Here is a 21203-nt window from a genome sequence, read left to right as displayed (position 1 = left end):
GACCACAGTGGAGAGGGCATGCCATGGCTGGCGGGCCATGGGTGGAGAAAATTAAAATCAAAGGAATCAAAGGAAATACAGCTGGAATAAGTGCAGATTCTGGAAGATCTAAAAGGGTTTTCTGTGTGTGTAGGAGACCACAACTCAATACAAAGGGTCGAAAAATGAGCATAATAGTAATAATAATAATTTGTTTAAGATATTTCATTTGATGTTACCATTGTTTCAACAAATTACAATACAGTGTTACATTCCGAGAGATCAGCTTTTGACGCATCTCATCGTTCCACGTGTCCTTGACATCAGCCACAGATAGAAAGTGTTTACAAAGACAGTACACAAAAGAATCAGTCTTATTCACCTCTTAGCTCAAAACACTGATGCTCATCCTAACAACACGCAAACTTCAGAGGAACGAGGGAGTTAACGGGGTTCAGTTGTTTGTTGTTGCCTTGTTTAAGGAGGACTTTCACAGAGATCAAGCAGAGTGACCATTTTGTTTGATTGTCCACTTCCTTCAGCGTGATGGGGTCGACAGGACATCTTCAGCTCGGGGGTCATTATAACATTATTTCTGCTTTATTGACTTTCCAATTCCCAGCTCACAGTGTGTCCCCTTGACCCGACGAGGGAGGGAAAGAAAGGTTATGTGTGTTTCCAGTATGTTAACTTGCTGTGTAGCACATCAAACTAAAGGGTAATACAGGCTGGAGGAAGTTGAACTAGCATCCTAACCAGGAGTAACAAAAGCTCAAATCATTGTCCAGAAACGTCTGTGCATGACATTGATACCCTGAAAAAAAATCCTATTTCAGGGCGACAGTGACTTAGGAGGTACAGCAGGTTATCCAAAAACCTGAGAGTTGGTTCGATCCTTGCTCCCTCCGCCCACTCGTTGTTGTTGTGACCCTTTGCAAGACGCTTCACCCACCTTACCTCCAGTCCTACCCATGTATGAATGTCTGGTGGTGGTCGGAAAAGCCATAAGTGCAAAATGGAAGCCACGTTCCTGTCAGTCTACCCCAGTGTAATACGCTCACTTCACTGTGAAGTGCTTGAAAAGTGCTATATAAAATCAAATCCATTATTATTATTATTTTAAAGTGGGATTAGATAAACACACTCAACATATGTCAGCATGCACGCATATGCTCCTGTTTTTCCTTGTGCACACACACACACACTTTCATCGCAGATGCTGCTCCAGCACTTGATCATTAAGGAATGCACCAACTGCTGGAGATAATGTGGTGCCAGCTTCCATTCTACTCCAGTCCTTCCCCTCCCTTCCACCTCCCTCCCAGGAGAACAGCCACTCCCTCACTTCTCCATCCCCTCCGCTGCATGGGCCAGACCCGACCTGCCAAGTCTTCCAACAGGAGAGGCTACAGCTGGAATGCACCACTGTCCTCCCTGCCTTCCACCTGGAAGAGCTGAATAATGGCCCTGGATTAGTCAATAAAATAACCAAATGAATTCAAATAAACCTTTTCTTTTAAATTATATGCGCTTCAAGGAAACACTTAATGGAACAATTCTGAAGCATTTCTTCAAAAATGTTACTAAACAAGAATTTAAATTACCTTAATCATGCAATTTTATTTAACTCTCTGAATATATGAATGTTTGGTATGCCAGTGTATGGTATTGGCAAAATAATAATAATACCATCATAACACTCAATCATTCTATATGCGTTATAAAAAATTAAGGTATAATAAAATAATAATCCAAGTACTATTTAACTGCCAAGCAACACACTAAAAAGTTTTTGGACTACAAAAGTTTCCCATTTGTTCTCTTCACATGCACTGCAATTGATTCCAACAAAAGAAGGGTCTTGTGTGTTTATTTTATATTTCCTTTAGATGGTTCCTAACTCTCTCACACCCCCAACCCTCCCATTGCTTTTCCTCCCCCTCTCAAGATAAAATGCTCTGTAGCTCGGGAGCAGGCCATTCAGCTGGGATGAGAATGGAATGAAAACAATAGCCCTTATCAGGCTGTTATTTACATTTTCCCAGCATCGTTGCACTAGACAGCTTGGCTTGTCACCAAGCCCACATCACCCCACTGGACCCGGACCAACTTTCTCCAGCCCCAGCGATTCCAGCAGTCCCTGTGGACCCTCGCCTGGCACAGACCTCCTCCGCTCTGCAGTGAGCACAGATAGCAACATACAAGACAAAACTACAAGAGTGTGTGTCCAAGACGTGCTCCCATTGAAAAGGGGAATGTTTTTTTGGACTGCTAAGCCTGTCTGGGTCGCATTGTCTCCTCTGGGGCTGGTGCTCCATAGCTGGAAAAATGCCCTTAACCTTTTTTTTCCCTGAGACTTTTGGAGTTTCCAAGTGGCACTCTGAAACTGAAGAGTAATCAACCAAAATGCCAATGTTAATCCGCTATCAGAACTGTCATCTTTCTGCGTACATACTCTATGTTATTGATGTGGGTGAACAGGTTAAGGGATAAAGACACATAACACCTAAAAGATAAATTGGCAAGATAAACTAGTGCCTTCGTCCCATAATAACAACAATGCAACTGATCCTTATGAATCTTGACAAAAGAATTTTCAAGGTTGATATATGACATAAACAAAGTACCTGGCAGTCAGCACATCATGCCGGAATATCATGTTCTCTCTGAACCTGAGTTGTGAAGTTGTCAGGGGCTTTACTGCTGACTTTCTGTCCTTACATAAAGAAAAAACAAGGATGCCTCTCTTTGGCACATTTTTTACCCATAAAGTGCCCTCTGTTATTTTGCAAATAACTGGAAAGTTTGACTTACAAATATAAAACTGACAATGCATGTGTTATAAATATGGTATAAATAACCATGTTATTATTTAACTAATGAGTCCAGTGTATAGCCATGTTAATATATCCAGTATAAAACCATTTCCAATCTCAAAGGTTTCATTGACTACATTTGTTGATGCTTCAAAATGGTTTGTTACAACACGCAGCAGTGGGTGTTTGATTACAGTGTGTTGTCAGCAGTGAAATTGTTTCAACTGTCTGCCGCCACATTCTGAGCCTCTCCGTGTGCACCGTTCTCCTGGGAGAAAGATGATACTCACGTTTGAGTGTTTGTTGAGCTAAAAAGCCGCTGGCAGAGGAGAGAGAGGACTATCTAGAGAGAAATTAGCCACAAGTCAAGGATAACAGTCTGTGGGGAATATTTTGAAGGATTTGCAGTTTTGTGTTCCATGTTAAGCAGCATGCCTCTTCTCATTTACTATAAAGGGCTGCTTTCAGGTTTTATAAAAGTGGAACTTACTAACACTTACTGTGCATTTGGACTCAGACGGAATGTATTATACTGGTCGAAAATTATGGTGGGGGAGGGGGGATTCACATAATAGTCACTGCACCTAATTTGTCATCACGGACTCACCACAGCCACAGTAGTAGGAAAAGAAATCAGTTGCCCTTTTAGTGAATATGCACAAGGGAAAGAAATGGCAGTCGGAAGGTAAAAAAAAAAGTTTTGTGCTCTCGACTCAGAATCAAATGACTTTTTCTAGTTTTATCCATTTAACATTTGTCACCTGTAACTCCCCCCTCGTAGGAAAGTGTTCCTTCCTTCTCAGCAGTAAGAAATAAAACATAATCAAATGTAATGATTTGTGAATCATTGTAGCTGACCTGAACACATCAGCATCAGTGCAAGTCCAACACCATTTACTACATATGTACATATGTACCTCCAACTCACAAACAACTTCACACACAGCACACAACACAATAGGTGGATAAAAAAGGACAATACACTACCAATGTATAATGCAGAATATCCAACACTGTAATCATTTGACAGTCCTGCTGAATAAATGATCCATTGAGACTGATATTTAAATAATATTAGCAAAATAAAGAGGCTTTGGCAAACTCAAAAACAAGCCAAGGAACACAATAGGTGGATAAAAAAAGGACAATACACTACCAATGTATAATGCAGAATATCCAACATTGTAATCATTTGACAGTCCAGCTGAATACGTAATGATCCATTGAGACTGATATTTAAATAATATTAGCAAAAGAAAGAGGCTTTGGAAAACTCAAAAACAAGCCGAGGAACACAATAGGTGGATAAAAAAGGACAATACACTACCAATGTATAATGCAGAACATTGTATGACATTATTACATTAGGACTTACATATGTCCTTATAATGCGTCCTTCTTTCTTCTTTTCATACAAAATGACTAAGTAAAGTGAATACATTTTGGGAGCTTGGTGAATGTCTGACATTGTGTCTTGCACATGTTCACAGTAAATCAGCTGTGAAAAACATGAGGAAGGAATAATGTGGGGTTAACGGAGGAAGTACTGTATTAAGGAATATCTGGTTTGGCAACAGTTTGCCAAGTGACGTATGTAGAGGAAGCGATTTAGTCATTAAACATCTTTTAAATACACATTTTATTGATATCTTCGCTTAAACTGCATAGGTAATTCTGTGCATTTCCATGAAAATAAGATGGGATGTTGTTCATACCTTTTGAAAGCTCTTCCCCTCTCTCTATCTATCTGCATTTAGCGTTACAGACAGCTTTAATTCAGGCTCACATTTCTGTGAATGCCAGTCAGACAATGATAGGCTGACATCTACAGTAATTTGCCATCCACTCTCCACTGCATGGGAAACAAATCAAAAGTCGAGATTGATTTAAAGAAAGAAAATGACTGTGATACGCTCCAAGGAGCCCTTTGAATATCTTAATCACAGACACACTAAAAACAAGACCCCCATCATCACACCAAATAAAACATAATAATCAGAAGAGGCAGGCAGGGAAGTGAAATGCAGAGAGAAAACATGTTTTTGTCATTCAGCCGGTAGTCCCTGAGACAACAGCTGTTAGTGCCGCAAATACTCCTGAAGTCTCCATAATCATGCCGTTATTGAAGCAAAGACAAAAAGGGCACTAATTGCAAGGGAGCAATCGGAACGCAATAGGTTACACACCCGGGTGATGCCGCACAATGCAAATGCTAAAGAGGGAGCCAGGAGGGTAAAGAGAGAAAAAAAAACCATTCTGAGCACAACAGTGCGTTTGCTCATTTTCAGGCAATTACCTTTCCTCGTTTTCAACAGTTTTAATATCCTGTACCATTTCAAGAAGGCGTTTTGGGGCAGTTAAATAATTTCAGCTTTCAAATATGCAATTACTTGTTCTGGCATGCATAAATAAAAAGGTCCACCTCCTTCAGACATGGTAGACTGTTGTGGACACCTGCATCTTAACCGAGACCTACTCATTATTCTGCTTGGTGAACATGTTCATCTCCTCTCTGCTATCCTGTTGGAAAATGATGGGGTGTGCTTCATTTAAGGTTGGGATCCCATATGATTTTGTGATTATCCACGATTATTATTATAATCGAGAATAATCAACATATCTGCACCTAAAGTGGGTCCTAGTTTTATTTTTTACTGCTCTTTCCTTGGTGAAAGGCCTTGGCACACTTTGCAGGTCAAAATGATGATGCCATCCCTGAAATGGTACACAGTAGAGCAGTAAATTCCATCAAGGCTGAGTGACGCCGGTTTGGTTCGGCACCACATTATGAACCTTCGTAGACACCCGCCTCAAACATTTGCATATAATGCATTATTATTATTTGGCTAATTAACAAACAACAATAAATATATTCTTCTCAGCAAGAATAAATATGAGCAACTTGCAAGAAGTATTTAAGTAGCTCACTTGGGCTCTGTCCACATGGGAACACTCCTGAAGATGGGGGTTGAAAATATTTGCATCCACACTGTCCCAGATTAGTAAATAGTTGCATCCAGATTGGGACTGGAACGAATGACTGCACAGAGCACACCTATGTATGATGCTGCGAAGAGACACATAGATGAAACCATGTGACACACCATACTGTAGAAGAAGACACAAGTTTGTCATCTTCTGATTTCCAAGGCTGGTCTACTTATGACAAAGTTGAATTACATGTGTGTCATTTTGGGAATACAGGACAATAAAATACGTTAGGTCATGACACAGAAAATATTCAGATATTATCTTGACTTGTCATCAAAGCAAAGGGTCATTGTTTTTAAAAAGCAGCGGATTACTCATCTATATGGAAATGACAAGCTGGCATTTTCACCATTTTCTCGCCATAAAATACTGTTTCAGGGCACCCAGGATGCTGTTTCTGTGTGTACAATTCTTTGCTGTTTTGACCTGAAAACATTTCAGTGTGTGTGGATAGCCTCGTAAGCTCTTTTTTCCTGCAGGCAGTAACCTCCCCCTGAGCTTGTGCCTTTATCTGACCAAGGTGTTAATCCCATAGTGGTGACCTGGCCATTTGGAAAGGCCGTATACACAGACACAGCACCCCGACCCCTCTAAATAGAACACGTGTCTATCAAGCATATATGAATTAAGCATCCCCGGGAGGCTTCACCTCCTGAGCTGAGCAGCATGTGACTTCTCCCAATCCATTTTACTGCGGCACTTGGTGGCAATCAGGCTTGAATTATTAAAGTGAGCAGTGAGCAATGATCAATTCATTGCGGCCCTTGCTCGCAGCCTGCCCGGTCGTACCTCAGCAGAAATGACATTGAGAACACTTGAGTGTGCTTCCAGACAATGCACATAAATGTGACTTATGTCAGACCCAATATGTCAATAATCATAACGGTACAGGCTGAGGCCATGCCGGGTCTAATCCTGCAGAAATACTGTTTGATGACTGATGTGCCCCGTGCTAAGTAGTGCTGTGCATTGGTGCATATTTTCATTGTATTATTGAATACAAACAGTAATGAAAAAAAGTGTTTTGACATTTTTTGTCAGATTTGTGTCAGAGGCATATTTTAGTAGGAAATCATCTAAACCTATGTTTACGGAGGAAGTTTTTTTTTTTTTTTTACTCAAGGAGTATGGAAGTAGGAAGAGGGCAAGAGGAAAAAAGATGCAATCAAAACTTTTGCAAGGAGGCTATGAGGAGCCAAGATAAACAGTACTCAGAGCCCCAAAACTGCAATCTCCCCTTAAGCCGGAGAGTGGCAGCTGGCAGAACAGCTGGTGAATAGGATTAATGTCAGAAGAATGAAATAAAACTCAACATATGTCCGAGCCTGAGGTGTTGGGACTGTGCGTGATTGTGCCCCCGATGGATGCCATGTGTGCAGCTGGAAAGAGCTGCTGTGCTGCTCCGCTCTCTACCCCACAAGGTCACTTTTAAGAACTAGGCCTATTTAGTACTTGGAGAGCAAAAACCAACTTTTCTAGGCAACACAATCATTGAACAACAAACATGTGAACAACTGTACAAATAAATGGCGTCCAATGTTTTCTTTGACTACATTAATTTGTTTTTGTAAACCTGATAAAGCTGTATGGTTCTGTGGGTGGATTTACCTAATAGTGTTGGGCATTATTTTTAGTTATTTTGAGAGGGATGCTCACCATGGACTTGATTTAAATGTATAATTTCCATTTGATGTTAATAATTTTTGGGTCCCCACACTGCAATTAATACAATTAATGCATTGTATTGGAGCAGTATTTCTGGGTACTTTGCAATTAGGCTGTCAAATATAAACTCGCCCACTAATCAATGTTGGTATATCAAAGAAACTACCAAATTACATTACAATATGAAGCCTTATGTACATTAGAAGTACATTATTTCCAGTAAATACTTAAAATGTGTGTGAGTGGGGGGGGTATCTTCACATTTATTAGTGCATTATAATTTCACTCTAGGAAAATAACAACTTAAAGCAACAAATAAACAAAACGACAAGCGCCTTAATTTCTGCAGTTTGACATTTTCTTTTTAAAAAGTAAAGTTAATTACTGAATTTCAAGCTTATTTTTGTTTACAGATATGCCAGTGGAGGATACACACATTCTGTTTGCTGTAGTGTAAGACCAAAGGTCAAAAATTATTTAGTATTTATATGTTCAATAAGGGCTGCATTCAACAAATATTATTCCCAGGATGAATGTAGAAAGTAAATGAGTGCATTGTGCAAGCACACAATTAGTGAATAAATGAAGCCTGTAAAAATGCATGATATTTCCTTATACAGTATCAGCAAGTACAATACTTGAAATACTAAAGTAACTATATTACATATTAAAGATGAAACATTGACTTTCCTGCTGTTAAGTGTATCAATGTGCTGTTGTTCTTCTTGGTTAAGCCACAATAGAAGCTTTTCAATTGGGCCATTTCCTTTCTGCAGGGGTCTAAGCCATGCCGAGTGAGACCTACTGTGCAAAGACAGAGAACTGTGTCTCTCATGAGGGAAGGCTCTTTGGTCCCCTTCGCTAGAGGAAGCTGACAAACAACCAAAATAGCAACTAAGGAAAATGAGCACTACTTTGTTTCACAATGAAAAACATGCAGCTCGATCATTTTCTGTTTCAAATTAAGTATATTAACATAAAGGTTATCCTCCCGTTCCATGTGGAAGTGGTAAATGTGTGGCTTCTTACTTTGATCTTCTTTCCCACCCTGTTTGAAACTCTAACATAAAGCACTTTCCATTGTAGATGGACTATTTGTCAAAGTTAAGTTTACAAAAAAAGTTCATGGTTAACTGGTTAGTTTGCTGGCCGCCGTCCCTGTACCATAAGGACTTTGCAATCCAGTGTAAACAAGGAATAATAGGGGTGTAATGGTGGCTATATAGGTGTTATATCATGCCTACAGAGCTCTTTTAATGTTAAAAAAACATTTAAATATTAAATTTATTAACATTGAATCCTTTATAGCGGAAATCATTTTATCACGGTCGGGTCTGGAACCAATTAACCGCTACGGACAACTGTATATGGCAACAAGTTTTTGCTCTTTCCTGTATTATAAATTATGAAAACGATGTCCCAGCAAATGCACTTACACTTTTGTCCATCATTTTAAAGTCTACTCATCACAGGAACTGGAATGATATGCCATGGATAATGTGGCATTACAGCCTATTAAGCACTGGACTAGTGCAGACACAAACGATCACAGGTTACTTCCAAAGGGAGATGGCATTTGTCAGACCATTTTAATCATTGCCACTCAGGCTTTGCAGAGCAATAAAACACATTTCTATTCATTTCTTTTGACATGCTCATCTCATCTCCTGGCACATGTAGTGGTATCCGACAAGGAGCTGGAAAAGAAAAGCAGGAAATGGGAGGAAACATTTGTTTCATCACTGCTGATTAAAGAGTCTCTTTGTTCAGATAGCAACCTACAAAGGACTCGACATGCATGATTGCGGAGTGGCATAAAACAATGCAAATATGTTAATAAGTTGCATCTGCACTTGTTGTCATGTTTGCTTGTGTCAAGGCAGATCTCCTAGCGAGATGGCTGACGTACCTGCGACTTACAGAACAAGCTTGCTATGTGCTCTGAAATCATTAGCGAGTCACAGAGGCTGTCTGTGCCCAGGGTGTGAGTTACACTTCAACTATTTTCATCCTTGGTCAGATGACACGAGCTCTTTTGTGGGGCTGTGTGTGTGCAGAATGTTGGAGCTAGGGCGGCGATACTGAGCTGACACCATCCCCCAGTGTAACGTTCACATGCACTGCTGCAGAATAGCCACTGTTCTACCTCATTTTGACCCGCTTATTCATACAATTTGAAGTTTGATTGTTTCTTAGTTTTTTTCTATTATTTATTCAATTGAAAGGCAGGCTTCGAAGCCCACTGACAAATATAGAAGCATTAACAGCCTCTGCCTTCTTTCGTGTCAACGTTTCACCGTCGCTGCACCTCTCCAAATACTGCGGTGTCACATAAAAGCGTTCAACTGATAGTGCTGCAGTTTTTCTTTGCAAAACAAAACACATGGACATTTTCCAAGCTGCGGTATTATTAACAAGACTTGAAATGCAGTTGATGAGGTCTATCTAGCACTAGTACGTGTACGTGTGTAAAGACAAACAAGCCTCTGTGCAACCTTGGCTATGATTTGTCTCTAAGAAACACCCGTTTCCTCCTATCAAGGGGTTCCTGTGCAGCCAGAAACGCCAGGATCACAATGGGAGTTTTGTGCTTCGCGGGTGCATGGGGATACACTGAACAGCTGAAACCCAGGAAGATGGCCCCTGGAATGCTCCCCAGCAGTTGCTACTGTTGACTAATCGGAATATGAGAACTGGGGAAGGTGATCTTGAATGCAAAGAATGGCACATTGAAGAAGCAGCTGCTTGTTTTGTCATCTGAATGACGAAGACAGCAGCAGAAAGGGGTTCCCATTTTGAAACAGGCAACACAATCTATATCTTAGCTTGTGTAAAGTGAAACCTGTGCTGGCTGCCGTCATCCTACTGGGACTAGTCTGTCTGTGTTGTGTGAGGGATCTGCTTTGGAACAGATAGTAAATACATAATTCAGGAGGGGACCGGGCACTCTGCTTAGCCCATACACACTCCGTTTAGCCCTGGGCTCTGATCTCAGGCTGGCACGGGAGCAACTTTGTCACTAGAGAATGAGCCTGGGAGGGAGACAAAAATCACTGGGCGGGAAAATGGATTAAGTCAAGTTGACATCACAGTTAAAAAAGATGCAACACAAAATAAGTGGAAAGACAACATTTAAGACGATGGATGGTGAAATGAGATAAGAGAGTTGCATGATTTTTTGGGGGGGTTTTAAGTTCACATGTCAGACTGGCAGACTGCCCACACTGTGCAGCCGAAAAATCTATCTAACATCTACTTCACAGGGCGACAAGAGGGTTGATTGGCAGAGAGCAGAGAGCGGCTTTTGATCATATGTCCTAACAAGCGATTCCAGCTCATGTCTCTTCAGCCTGAACAGATCGACATTACCTATTCAAACAAAAGTGACAGACCAGAGCACCACGCCGCTGGGCTTGTGCACCATGCCACAGGCCAAGAAAGAACACACACACATACACTGACACACACACAGACATGAAACTACAGCAAGTTTTTTTTTTTTTATACCAAATAGATTACTTGCATCGGGAGAAGTCGCTGGCTGGAATCTAGGTAAAAAATGTGCAGCATATGATTAAAGGGGATGTGAAAATGCTTGACTGATATTTGGCCAGTGTGTGCCCGTGAGTCATGCCAGGAAGGTCCCGACCTCAGCAGCGGGACACTGCAGCCCGAGGAAACACAGACAGCGATGTGGCTGAAGAAGGCCTCAAAATCTGCAACCAAGGCAACTGGATTTCCTAACCCTCATTGCATATGCATGGAGTCAGAGGCTCATGCTCAGATCATTATAACAAAGATTCCTATTAATTAGGTGGGATAAAGCAGAACCAGATGACACGGCAGCTGGGATGAGATGAGAGGGGAGAAGGGAGGGAACTAGAAGAGGAGGGGAGACAGTGCATCAGTCTTTCTGGGGGGAGGGAAGGAGCATTTTATGATATGGTACCTTATACAGACTGTATTTTACAGAATATGTTTTCATGATTTTACGTTCATTTCAAAAAATGAACCTGCTGCCGCGATATTACACCTCTGAGTGCTAAGTGTCGACTCAGCAGGGGTTACGACACTGATGGAGAAAGTGTTACAACAGTGTCAAGAGTTGATCAGTGCTAATCAGACCACGGGGCTAAGAGCCCACCCTATTCTCTTCTTAAGCTTCCACACATCCTTGAATCTCATTACATGCCTCTAGTAATAGAGGATAATGATCCGGGGCTGCACACGCAATGCTGATCACTCAACCTAGTGTGCAGTCATTAGACAGTGATAATACACAACCTCACCAGGGGGATTACACTTAGTACAAATACAATGTATTGAGATGGTGTGTCTAATATGGACACATTTACAGTGCAAACAACACTCGACTGTCAAAGTGCTCCAGATGTTAAAATACTAAAGCTAGCTCTTATGAGCAGTTACACTGACAGGCGAACCACATGTCATGTTTTCACAATAGTTTCAAGGGAGTTGAGCCACACTGCATTGGTTAATGGTGGGAAACAAGTTGTATAAAACAACCAATAGGTAACCTCATTTTAAAAAGCTAATTTCAGTTCTTCTATTATTTAGTGTGATGGATAAACCTAATAAAATTTTGGACAGGAAAGCATTCAAGTAAACTAAGTCTAATTATCCGTCCTTGTCTTTGGGGCTATCGTAAAGATTCAACGCACAAAGTATTTTTGTGTATTGATTCTTACTCTAGTGCATTACATAATGTTCTTCTATTTCCATGTGCATCAAGTCAAAGTCACCTTGACTTTTTTATAATTGTAGCTATTTTGTTTTTCCCTCTCATACTTTCCACTGACACTTTTAACTACTGATGAGTACTGTATGGAGACGTATCCATAAATAATGCATTTACAATACCTAGTAAGTAAACACGAGTGAGAATCACTATCCCTGCTGGCAACTGGGTCTAATAGAGCTTTTACAGCAAAGGTGACTATTCAGCTAAATGCCGTGCTTGCTGCTTGGAGGACATTTTCATTCATTAGCACAGTCACAAGCACTTAAAGCACTTTAAAGACCCGGATAGGAGAGGAAGGGTGGAAAGATACAAAGGTTAAAAGGGTACGACTGAGGGATGTCGAAGGGATATTACAATGCTGAACATTGTGCCTATTGTTTTTAATGTTTCAAATTAACCGAGAGGCTCACAGCGTTAAAGAAACTTCATCAGGACGTCACGTCACTTTGAGGACAATGAACTTTCCTGACCAGGCAAGGGAATCCCGAGAAGAATGATAGCAGATGGTGAATAGTCTCAGAGGACCTCGGTAAACCTGATCAGACAGCAAACACCAAAGCAACAGAATTGGACACAACAGTTGTCATGCTTAGATAAGCGGTATATTTAGCTCATCTGTTGCTTGCAGGACATTAGCAGTGTCATTAAGGCAACAAATGGCTTCTCTAACCTTCTTGTGTGCTCTCAATCCTGCCCTTTTCAATCTTCAACCATATCTCTTTCCGTAAACAAAGAAGTAAGAATTGGATTTCGCTAGTTTCAGTAACGTTGTCTTGTTTTTTTCTTTGAGAGTCCTTCTCCCTCCATTTTACAGTAATCACTGATCACCACGACTGAAGCTCCCTGGAGGGTTCTCCAACACTGGGAACAACATTCTGAACTTTGTGTCTCTCTTGTCTTCTGCCATGTCTCCTTCTTAGAAAGTAATTTCCTCCAAGCGGAGAGTTTATTTTGGTGGCAGTGGTACACAGTGCATGAGGCAGACCAATTCTCTATTATTAACAGGAGATTAAAACAGCTGTATGGCACTCCAAAGCACCCTCTCTTCCCTGCGCTAACATACGGCCCTGGATTACAAGATGCACTTGACCATTTAAATTACTGCACCAACCAGGCTTCACCAGCTGGGGTTCATTACCATAACGTCACAGGAAGCACTTCCAAACTCACAGAAAATCAACCTTACAAGACGCATTGCAAATATTACGTGGCTTACAAAATATTACATGGGTTGGCACCTTCCTATTTGGTTTACCAAGTTGGAACCTATGCTCCGTGCAGAAACCTATGCTCTCAACATGCCTGTGTTTTGACAATCCCAAGAGCCAGAAAGAAGTATGCAGGCTCTCAAGCCTTCTCTATTTCTAGTGGCTCCCACACTGTGGAATGCCCTACCTGCTGATGTTAGAGCTGCTACCTCAGTAGAAATGTTTAAGTCCCGACTTAAGACTTATTTTTACACATTAGCGTTTAGTTAATAGTATTTCTCTCCTGTTTGATCTATGAAATTGACTATTATGTTGTTTTAATTTACTTTGTATATATTTATAATGTGGCATATGTTGTCCACTTGACATCCATTGCAGCCTGTTCATCCTGGGAGAGGGACCCCCCCCCCCCCCCCCGTGGTCCCTTCTCAAGATTATTTTTTTCCCCAAATGGGGTTTTGAGTTGTTCCTCGCACGGTTGGGGGTTCAAATCAGATCAGATCAGATGTCATCGATTGTTGCCAGCTTGTAAAGCCCTTTGAGACTCTTTTGTGATTTAGGGTTATATAAATAAACTTGACTTAAAATGAACATCCCTGAACTTTAAAATACAGTGAAACCTCTGTTAGGGTTATTAATCTGTTCTAACGCAAATTTAACACAAAGCAGATGAATTAAAAAGAATGAACATTTAACCTCACTTTTACCTTTTTACCCAGATAACTTTGTGTTTTGGTAAGACTTTTTATTTTTTTTTATTTTTTAGTGTTTCTGACACAAATCCTAGTGCTTGTTTGGCTACATTGTTGAATATTTTGCAGCAGTGATCAATAAGAAAAGCAGAGGCTTGTGGCGTAACTGTCAGACAGAGTCAACCACTGAGTCGACTAGTGATGATGTCATAGACGGACGAAGCTGTTGGTGGACAATGACTTCTGGTTTTGGTTGTCATTTTGAGAGTATGCTGACATGCTAAGGCTTTGTAATAAAGATACGTCACAAACAGAGTTGGACTCATGCAATGCATTAGTAACCCGACAAGATGTGCTATTTTGTATGCTATTGTGCAAGGAATGTATGCAAACCAAGGCACATTTTTTTGCATCAGTTTTCAACTTAACTACAAAACACGATCACTGTTTTGTACGCTAGCCAAGGTTCCACTGTATAGATATTGAGATCAATACAGGCAAATGCATCTCTTGTGAAACCATAAACAACGGGTCCTCTATCACCCCAAGACATAATAAGTGTCCGGTGTAATACAAAGATCATCCAAACAAACACTTAAAAAAACAAAGTGGAAAATGACTTTTAGGCCAACAGAGGTGTAATTTATTCATCTGATGAAGTGCTTAAGCTAAGAGCTCCCCCGACACTAAATAAGACACATGCGTTCCCAAGAGGGTTCAACATTTCATTGGATGTAGTTACATGACTACAGCACTAATTAAGAAGGGGGATGTGTTTTTGCTGCTCGTTCAAATATTTGTTTTTTTTTCACTCTTGATAGACTGCAGGCTGTGGGAGGGAAACATGGTGAGAGGTCTTTCAAATAAGACGTTGTGTAATTTCATGGATTTGCATTGAGGTATTGAGGTAGAGGAACAGTTTTTTTATGTGGAGTCATCATTGACAATGAAGAAAGAAAATGTTTCCTCACAAGTATCTCAAATATTCCGAAGTATATTTGTGATGTAGGAGAGAGAAAGGTTCAGATTTCATAGAAAGAATGGACATTTTGTAGCAAGCATATGAAGAGGGACAGGAGAACCCTACCGTCTTGCTCTGTCTTTGTCATCTCCTCCAGCTTCTTCTGCTTCAATGTGTCAACGACATCTGCCAGGCTTCCTTTGCGGCGCTCGGGAGTTCCGAATGCTGATGCACTCAGCAGGTCACCTCGTTCCCGGGCCCCCTCCTCAGGCTTGTGGGGAGAGGTGGAATTGTTGCGGAAGGAGTACAGGGAACATACTTTATTGCTGTCAGATTCCTGCATGTCAAGAAAAGACAACAGAACAACAAGAGTTAAGTTGTGTCTTTTTGAGCTTTTTGACGCAAAACTTCAATGCTGCAACTTGCGATTTAGCCCCATCAAAAGACTGCTGTCGTGATTTCATACAACAGTGCCTTGTGTTTTCAATAGAGCTATCTGCACTGCTAAATAGGATTTGATGTGAAAAATTGAGATGAAATGACAGGTACGCTTGCATAGGATGTATTCATAATACACGTCTGCTTGATCTGCCGAGACTACACAGAGAAATCTCCCATCTGTAATTTCTCAAATTGCTCTTGAGTGTGCATTTGTGTTCAGGTGACTGCTGTGTAATTTGTTCATTTTCTAGTGGAGACCTATTCTCAGCTGAGTGCCTGGAGACGTCGTAAATCTGCGTCCTGTCTAAAGCCGTTGTTGTTTTTCAGTCCCACCTGTGCATGGTTTAGTATTTAACTTAAGGTCTCGTCTCTTGCTAACTGGCTGGCTGAGTGCTCCCTGTGCACGAGCACATATGAAGAAGGAGTCGGGAAGAAAGGGATGGCACTTGAATGGGACCCAGACAGAAGCGGAGCAATGCGCTGCAGATGTGAGGTTAGAGTCGGCACAAGTGCCATGGCTGGGCGCTGCGTCTGACAGAAGGTAGTGTTAATTATGGTTGGTGAAGCAGAAGGTCGCTAAGCAGCAAGGAGCCGCTACCTTTAACAGGGGAACAGTTGGGACTGATTTAAATATTTGCCCTAAAAGTAAAGATGAGTAAATAGTAAACTTTCTCCAACATACACTGTTGACCTCTAATCAACAACAGTCTTGATTACAGAGTGAAATACAATGACAGAATTGTGTGAGAATCCTACATAAAAAGCCTGAAATGCCATAAAGTGGATGGCGCCAATTCCTTATCCCGGTGTGGCATGTCGAGCCCCAGGCAGAGTTGCAGTGGTGTGTAGGGTGGTCTGGTACCAAGCGCCAGGGTGGCACGACTGACTGGCCTGCTGTGCACCTCCCAACCTTGTGTTGGATGATTATGCAGCGTGCCAGAGACAGTGGAGAGTGCTTGAGGCCAGTGGAGGAGTGCTGGGTTAATCAGTTGGCGAGGGTTCAGGGCACAGCCCACACAGACGCATGGCACAGCAGTGGAGTCAGGTAATCAGCACCGCCAGGAAACATTCCCATTCCTTTTGCCTTATGCTTTTCTATTTTCTCCTCTGTATCAGCTCATACTATCATTTGTTGCTTTTTTTTCCTCAAATACAGTGCTGTAACCTTGTTTCACTTCTCTTTTCTCACTTTTAATTAATTACACTTTATAAAGCAAAACATCATCATCATTTAACAAGAAACGATGCATTCAACCTTTCATATCAGCATTATCTTTTTAACTCAAACGTTTTTTTTTTATATATATATTTCTAGTGTTACCTCAGAAACGAGCTTTGAAAGATAATGATATGGTTATATATCCTCTTGTTAAGCCAATAGGTATCATTTGATACATTTCTGATCCCCCATCATTGATAATGTTTTTCCCCATAAAGCAGGGGTCTCAAACTCAATTTACTTGGGGGCCACTGGAGCTCGGGTCTGGGTGAGACTGGGCCGCATCAGGTTTTGGTTCCAATTTTCTACAAGAAAAGCTCTGATAAAACATTCCACTGTTCTCAAATATCTTACTTTTTATTTTTCTACACAAAATAAGATGAAAAATAAATAAACAAATCAAGAATAAAGAAAATCAATCAGTAATAAATTAATAAATATAATAATAATAAAACGGCAAATAATAAAAACTTAAGAAACCACATATAGTTGGTGGGTAGACAATTTTTTTTTCAGATTAAATTAACAAAGCATTATTAGAGCCCTGTAGACATGACAAAACACGACATTTACAACATATTGCGCAACTGCAGGGTCTTGAGACACATGCTAACTCGCAAACTAGAGAGCTTGCGACCGAAACGGTAGCCTTCAAGTTATTTCCTTTAAACTTAAATATTCAAAAACTTACCACTTCCACACGGATAGGGAGGATAACTATTAACAGTTATTTAACCTTTAACATGAACATTAATCAAACGTAATAATTTTTTCTGGGTACATGATACCATACAGCATCCATGTCAAACTTGCGCGGGCCGCACTAACATTAAACTTTCATATCAAGGCGGGGGCCTCAAACTAGGGGCCCACGGGCCGCGTGTTTGAGACCCCTGCCATGAAGTCTTTCTTCAGTCTACATGTACACACACGCTTCTGGTACTGAATCTATTCCTATGTGTGCATGTGTGTCTGCTGCAATCTTGTAGTGCTGAGGATATGTGCGACCACCTCCAGAGCTCAGAGCTACTTCAGACGCCCTCTTGGGTGTCTTTACCGTACTTGCGTCTGTCAAAGACAACCACCTGCCTCCTGCATGCATATAGCTCACGAGTGCTTGTGCGGGGTCTTGACTCCGCTAACATCAAAGTGGCTATGCACTTAGAACATACAGCATCAGGAGAGTGGCTGCAGATTTATCTACAAGCTAGCTAACAACATACAGCGACCAAGGACATGACATGCTTTTAATATGGCAGCAAGAATGCAAGCTCAAGGGAAGCAGGGAAAGACAAAGTTGCACTCTTCTGGACACGATGCAGTTGGGATTTGTGTTATTGTTAATGTGGAAGAGTTCAAGGTCTTCTGCTTACTCCGAGAATAGATGATGCTTTAGTTTTTAGCTGAGCTGCTTATGAGAAGACCTCAGAGGTTTTACTATTCCATGGGGCTGAAGCTATGGATAGAATATCAGCTTCTTTGTGCAGGCCAGGGGACAATGAGTGCCTACCGAGACCAGATCTTCAATACCAAGGGGAGCATGGCAGTACTGTAGGTTACACTTGTGAGTGTAAAATTGAAGTCTGAAGAATTGAAAGTGCTCTTGAGTCCTTTCACTGTTTTTGAGATACGCTATTTTTTTACTTTTAGCATTTTAGAGCCTTTCAAGCTAATACAGACTCTATAATGTTTTTATGGTTAAAATATTAAGACTGACAAAGAGCTGACATGAGGTAGATTTACCCATCAGCAGGTATCTGGAAGTTAGCCAATCAGATGACCAGGGTTCGAGGATTAAAGACAGGAGCTTGTTTTAGACAGATGATGAACAGTACACAATCATAATATAACTTAAAACATGATATTAACATAATAACTTTGTCTTGTATTGTCTCACCATGCGTTGTTGGGCAGACATCAAGCTGTCCCAGTCACTCTCTGGAGGTACACTGCTTAGCGGCTGAATTTCATCAGGGTGGGTTTTTCCATGGAGCAGATTGTGCAGCGGCAGCTGTGGTGTGCAGTGGGCATCAACGTTCTCCTCTTTTTCCCAAGACAAGTGATCTTGGCTCATGGCATCATCTCCATCAACCACAGAGGCAAAAGGAGACGTGGCTTGCTTGGAAGACATGACTCTGCTGTGGAATGACAGAACAGAACTTGATCAATATACTGTATTATATATAGCTATATGATACTTGGCTAAGCGATGCACAAAAGAAATGTTTTTTTTTTCCCTGAAGGCTTCTGGAAGTACTATAAGCTACTGTTAGCAGTTTAGAACTATAAGAGGTGCACCTGTGCAAGAATGTTCAACCTGACAGTCATAGCTCAAGCTTGAGGGGTCTGCAGCAGGCTGTGGGGTCCCTAATCTTTTGTTTCATGCAGATGGATGGCTTGATCTCGGCCTGGAACTGTGCCTGCTTGGGGCCTGGGCCAAACCCCCAAGATACTCACTCAAGCAGTGGGTCAGCCAGACAGTAGGGCTATCAGCCAGAAAAAAAAATCACAAATAATTTAACCCCTCAAGCATAAAGAAGAATAAGGTTGCCGTTTTCTGTTGATTCTTGATTTTATGAATGCCATATTGAATGCCATATAGGTGGACTGTGCTGCAGTGGTGCATTTGGAAACATTTACACAACATAGCATAGTTATAAATAGTAATAAAGAGTCATAAAAAAATCACTACAGTACTACAGTAGTATCTGTTAATTACTGTGGCTTTCATAGTATCAACGGCCTGGCAGTTTTTTGATTTCAGTGACTCTGTGAACATGCCACATGTCCCGACAAGGGGTCTCATGATACACTCAACTCACAAGACAAGACGATACACAATATTTTGTTCACAAGAGCAAGACAAGACAAGATGTTAACATTATCGTGACAAAATATAGGAATGGACAGACTTTTTAATTTAATTGAGTCACAAAAAAACAACACAGATTGTTGATTGACTATGTCCTTGTCATCCTTACAACATTAAAACATAATCTTTATCCTTAATTATGGGGATAGTCCAGTGTAGTATGGGCGGAAACCTGTCTGTCCGTCTACCTATCATTCCCTGTGTTCTGTAATTAGGGTGTTGCCTCCTGTGCCTTTAGAGGGAATTTTAATCAGCCACTAAATTTTTACCTGTAATTATATCAAATGAAAAGTGATCTCAACATTGAGTACTGTTAATTGAAAATCAAAAAGTTTGTATGTATGACTGTATGTAACGGTAAGTGTGTATGTAACGGTAATAGAGGTATGAGTGATAGGAGTTTAAATTTGACTGTCCAACACGTTTGTGTGGGCATGCACTGTATGTGAGTGCTGTGGGACTTTTAACGTACTCTAATGTATTTTTTATTAATGCACCCAAAAAGCCTGAGCTCGGAGTATAAGAAACACCTCGTCCTCAATGGAGTGTGAGAGTGAAACAAAGCACTGCTTTTGTATTACACAGTAAATCAAGTGGCATTATTTTACCACTAAAATATTCAGTCTCTCAGGCACTTTTACTCGGAGCTCCAGCCATCAGTCAAACTGCTGAGGCGTGAGCAAGACAAGGGGATGGCGGGAGAGGAAGGGAGAGACTCCATCCTCCTGTAACATGTGTCTGCAGCAATCTTGTTCAAGAATGCAACACATCTGCGGCAGGCTCCATAACAGTATTTGTCAGCAGGGGTTAATAATTTATTAGCAGAGCGAGGAGGGCCATGCTCAGGCAGCTAAAGAGTGCGGAGAAGCGCCACTGCCCCACCCCCACCCCTGACAAGTCCCATACAATACCACCACATAGAGTAGGACTAAAAGGAAAAATAATTCTCAGAGAATATCTAAGGGTAAATATGGAATTGTACTTTTTTTTACTGGAGTCAGGATCACACAGAATGATCTAAAGGATTTTCTGAGCAGTAGATCAGCGCTGACACAATAAAAGCAATTTATGAGGTGAAAATAAGAACTCAGATTCAGTTCAGTGTGGGTGTACAAATGAATCATATTCTCTCAAAGATGTAGTCTGGAATTTTTTGTAAGATTTCCACAAAATCATCTCCAACTACGCCTTTATTAAAAAAAAAACACAGTTGAAGGCTTGAACTTCATAAATCCTTGACAGGCTGCCAATCATCATGCTTGATTTCACAGTAACAATGGACAGCTAACAACCCAAACTAATCAATACGTGAGAGAAATGTTGTCTTCCTGCCTACTTTTCCCAAGACAAGGCCCCAGTGATTTTGAAGACAGGGAGGGAGACACAAGGGGAGGGGGGTCAGCAAGCAAAGAGAAGGGCTCTATATATAGCTGACAATATTGGGCAGATTTGAAGGAGAGGACTTGTGTTCCCGGGTTGAAGGCTCATATGGCCTGGAATGCTTTGACTCGTGAATTGTTCCCTGTGATAATGTTTCATCGTCAAGGAAAACAACCTTAGCTTAATTGGAGAGTATTAGAGGGGTGTTGTGCACCAC

General features: G+C 41.0%; 1 protein-coding gene across 6 annotated transcripts in view; it reads right to left on the bottom strand.

Moving 5' to 3' along the window:
• The window catches only part of sox6 (SRY-box transcription factor 6), a 122375-nt gene that overhangs the window by 63379 nt on the left and 37793 nt on the right, over positions 1-21203 (bottom strand). For all 6 annotated transcript variants that reach the window (XM_058088518.2, XM_058088521.2, XM_058088522.2 and 3 more), the window contains 2 exons: positions 18632-18872; positions 15201-15411 (listed from right to left, as the gene is read on the bottom strand). In XM_058088518.2, the coding sequence (XP_057944501.2) occupies positions 15201-15411; positions 18632-18872 (452 nt within the window). The remainder of the gene's footprint in view (positions 1-15200; positions 15412-18631; positions 18873-21203) is intronic.

This window comes from Doryrhamphus excisus, linkage group LG13 (genome assembly GCF_037039965.1).
Source record: "Doryrhamphus excisus strain RoL-2023G ecotype Guam linkage group LG13, RoL_Dexc_Guam_v1.1, whole genome shotgun sequence".
Classification (NCBI taxonomy): domain Eukaryota; kingdom Metazoa; phylum Chordata; class Actinopteri; order Syngnathiformes; family Syngnathidae; genus Doryrhamphus; species Doryrhamphus excisus.
Note: the sequence above shows the minus strand (reverse complement) of the source record. Positions and strands in the feature narration are given on the sequence as shown.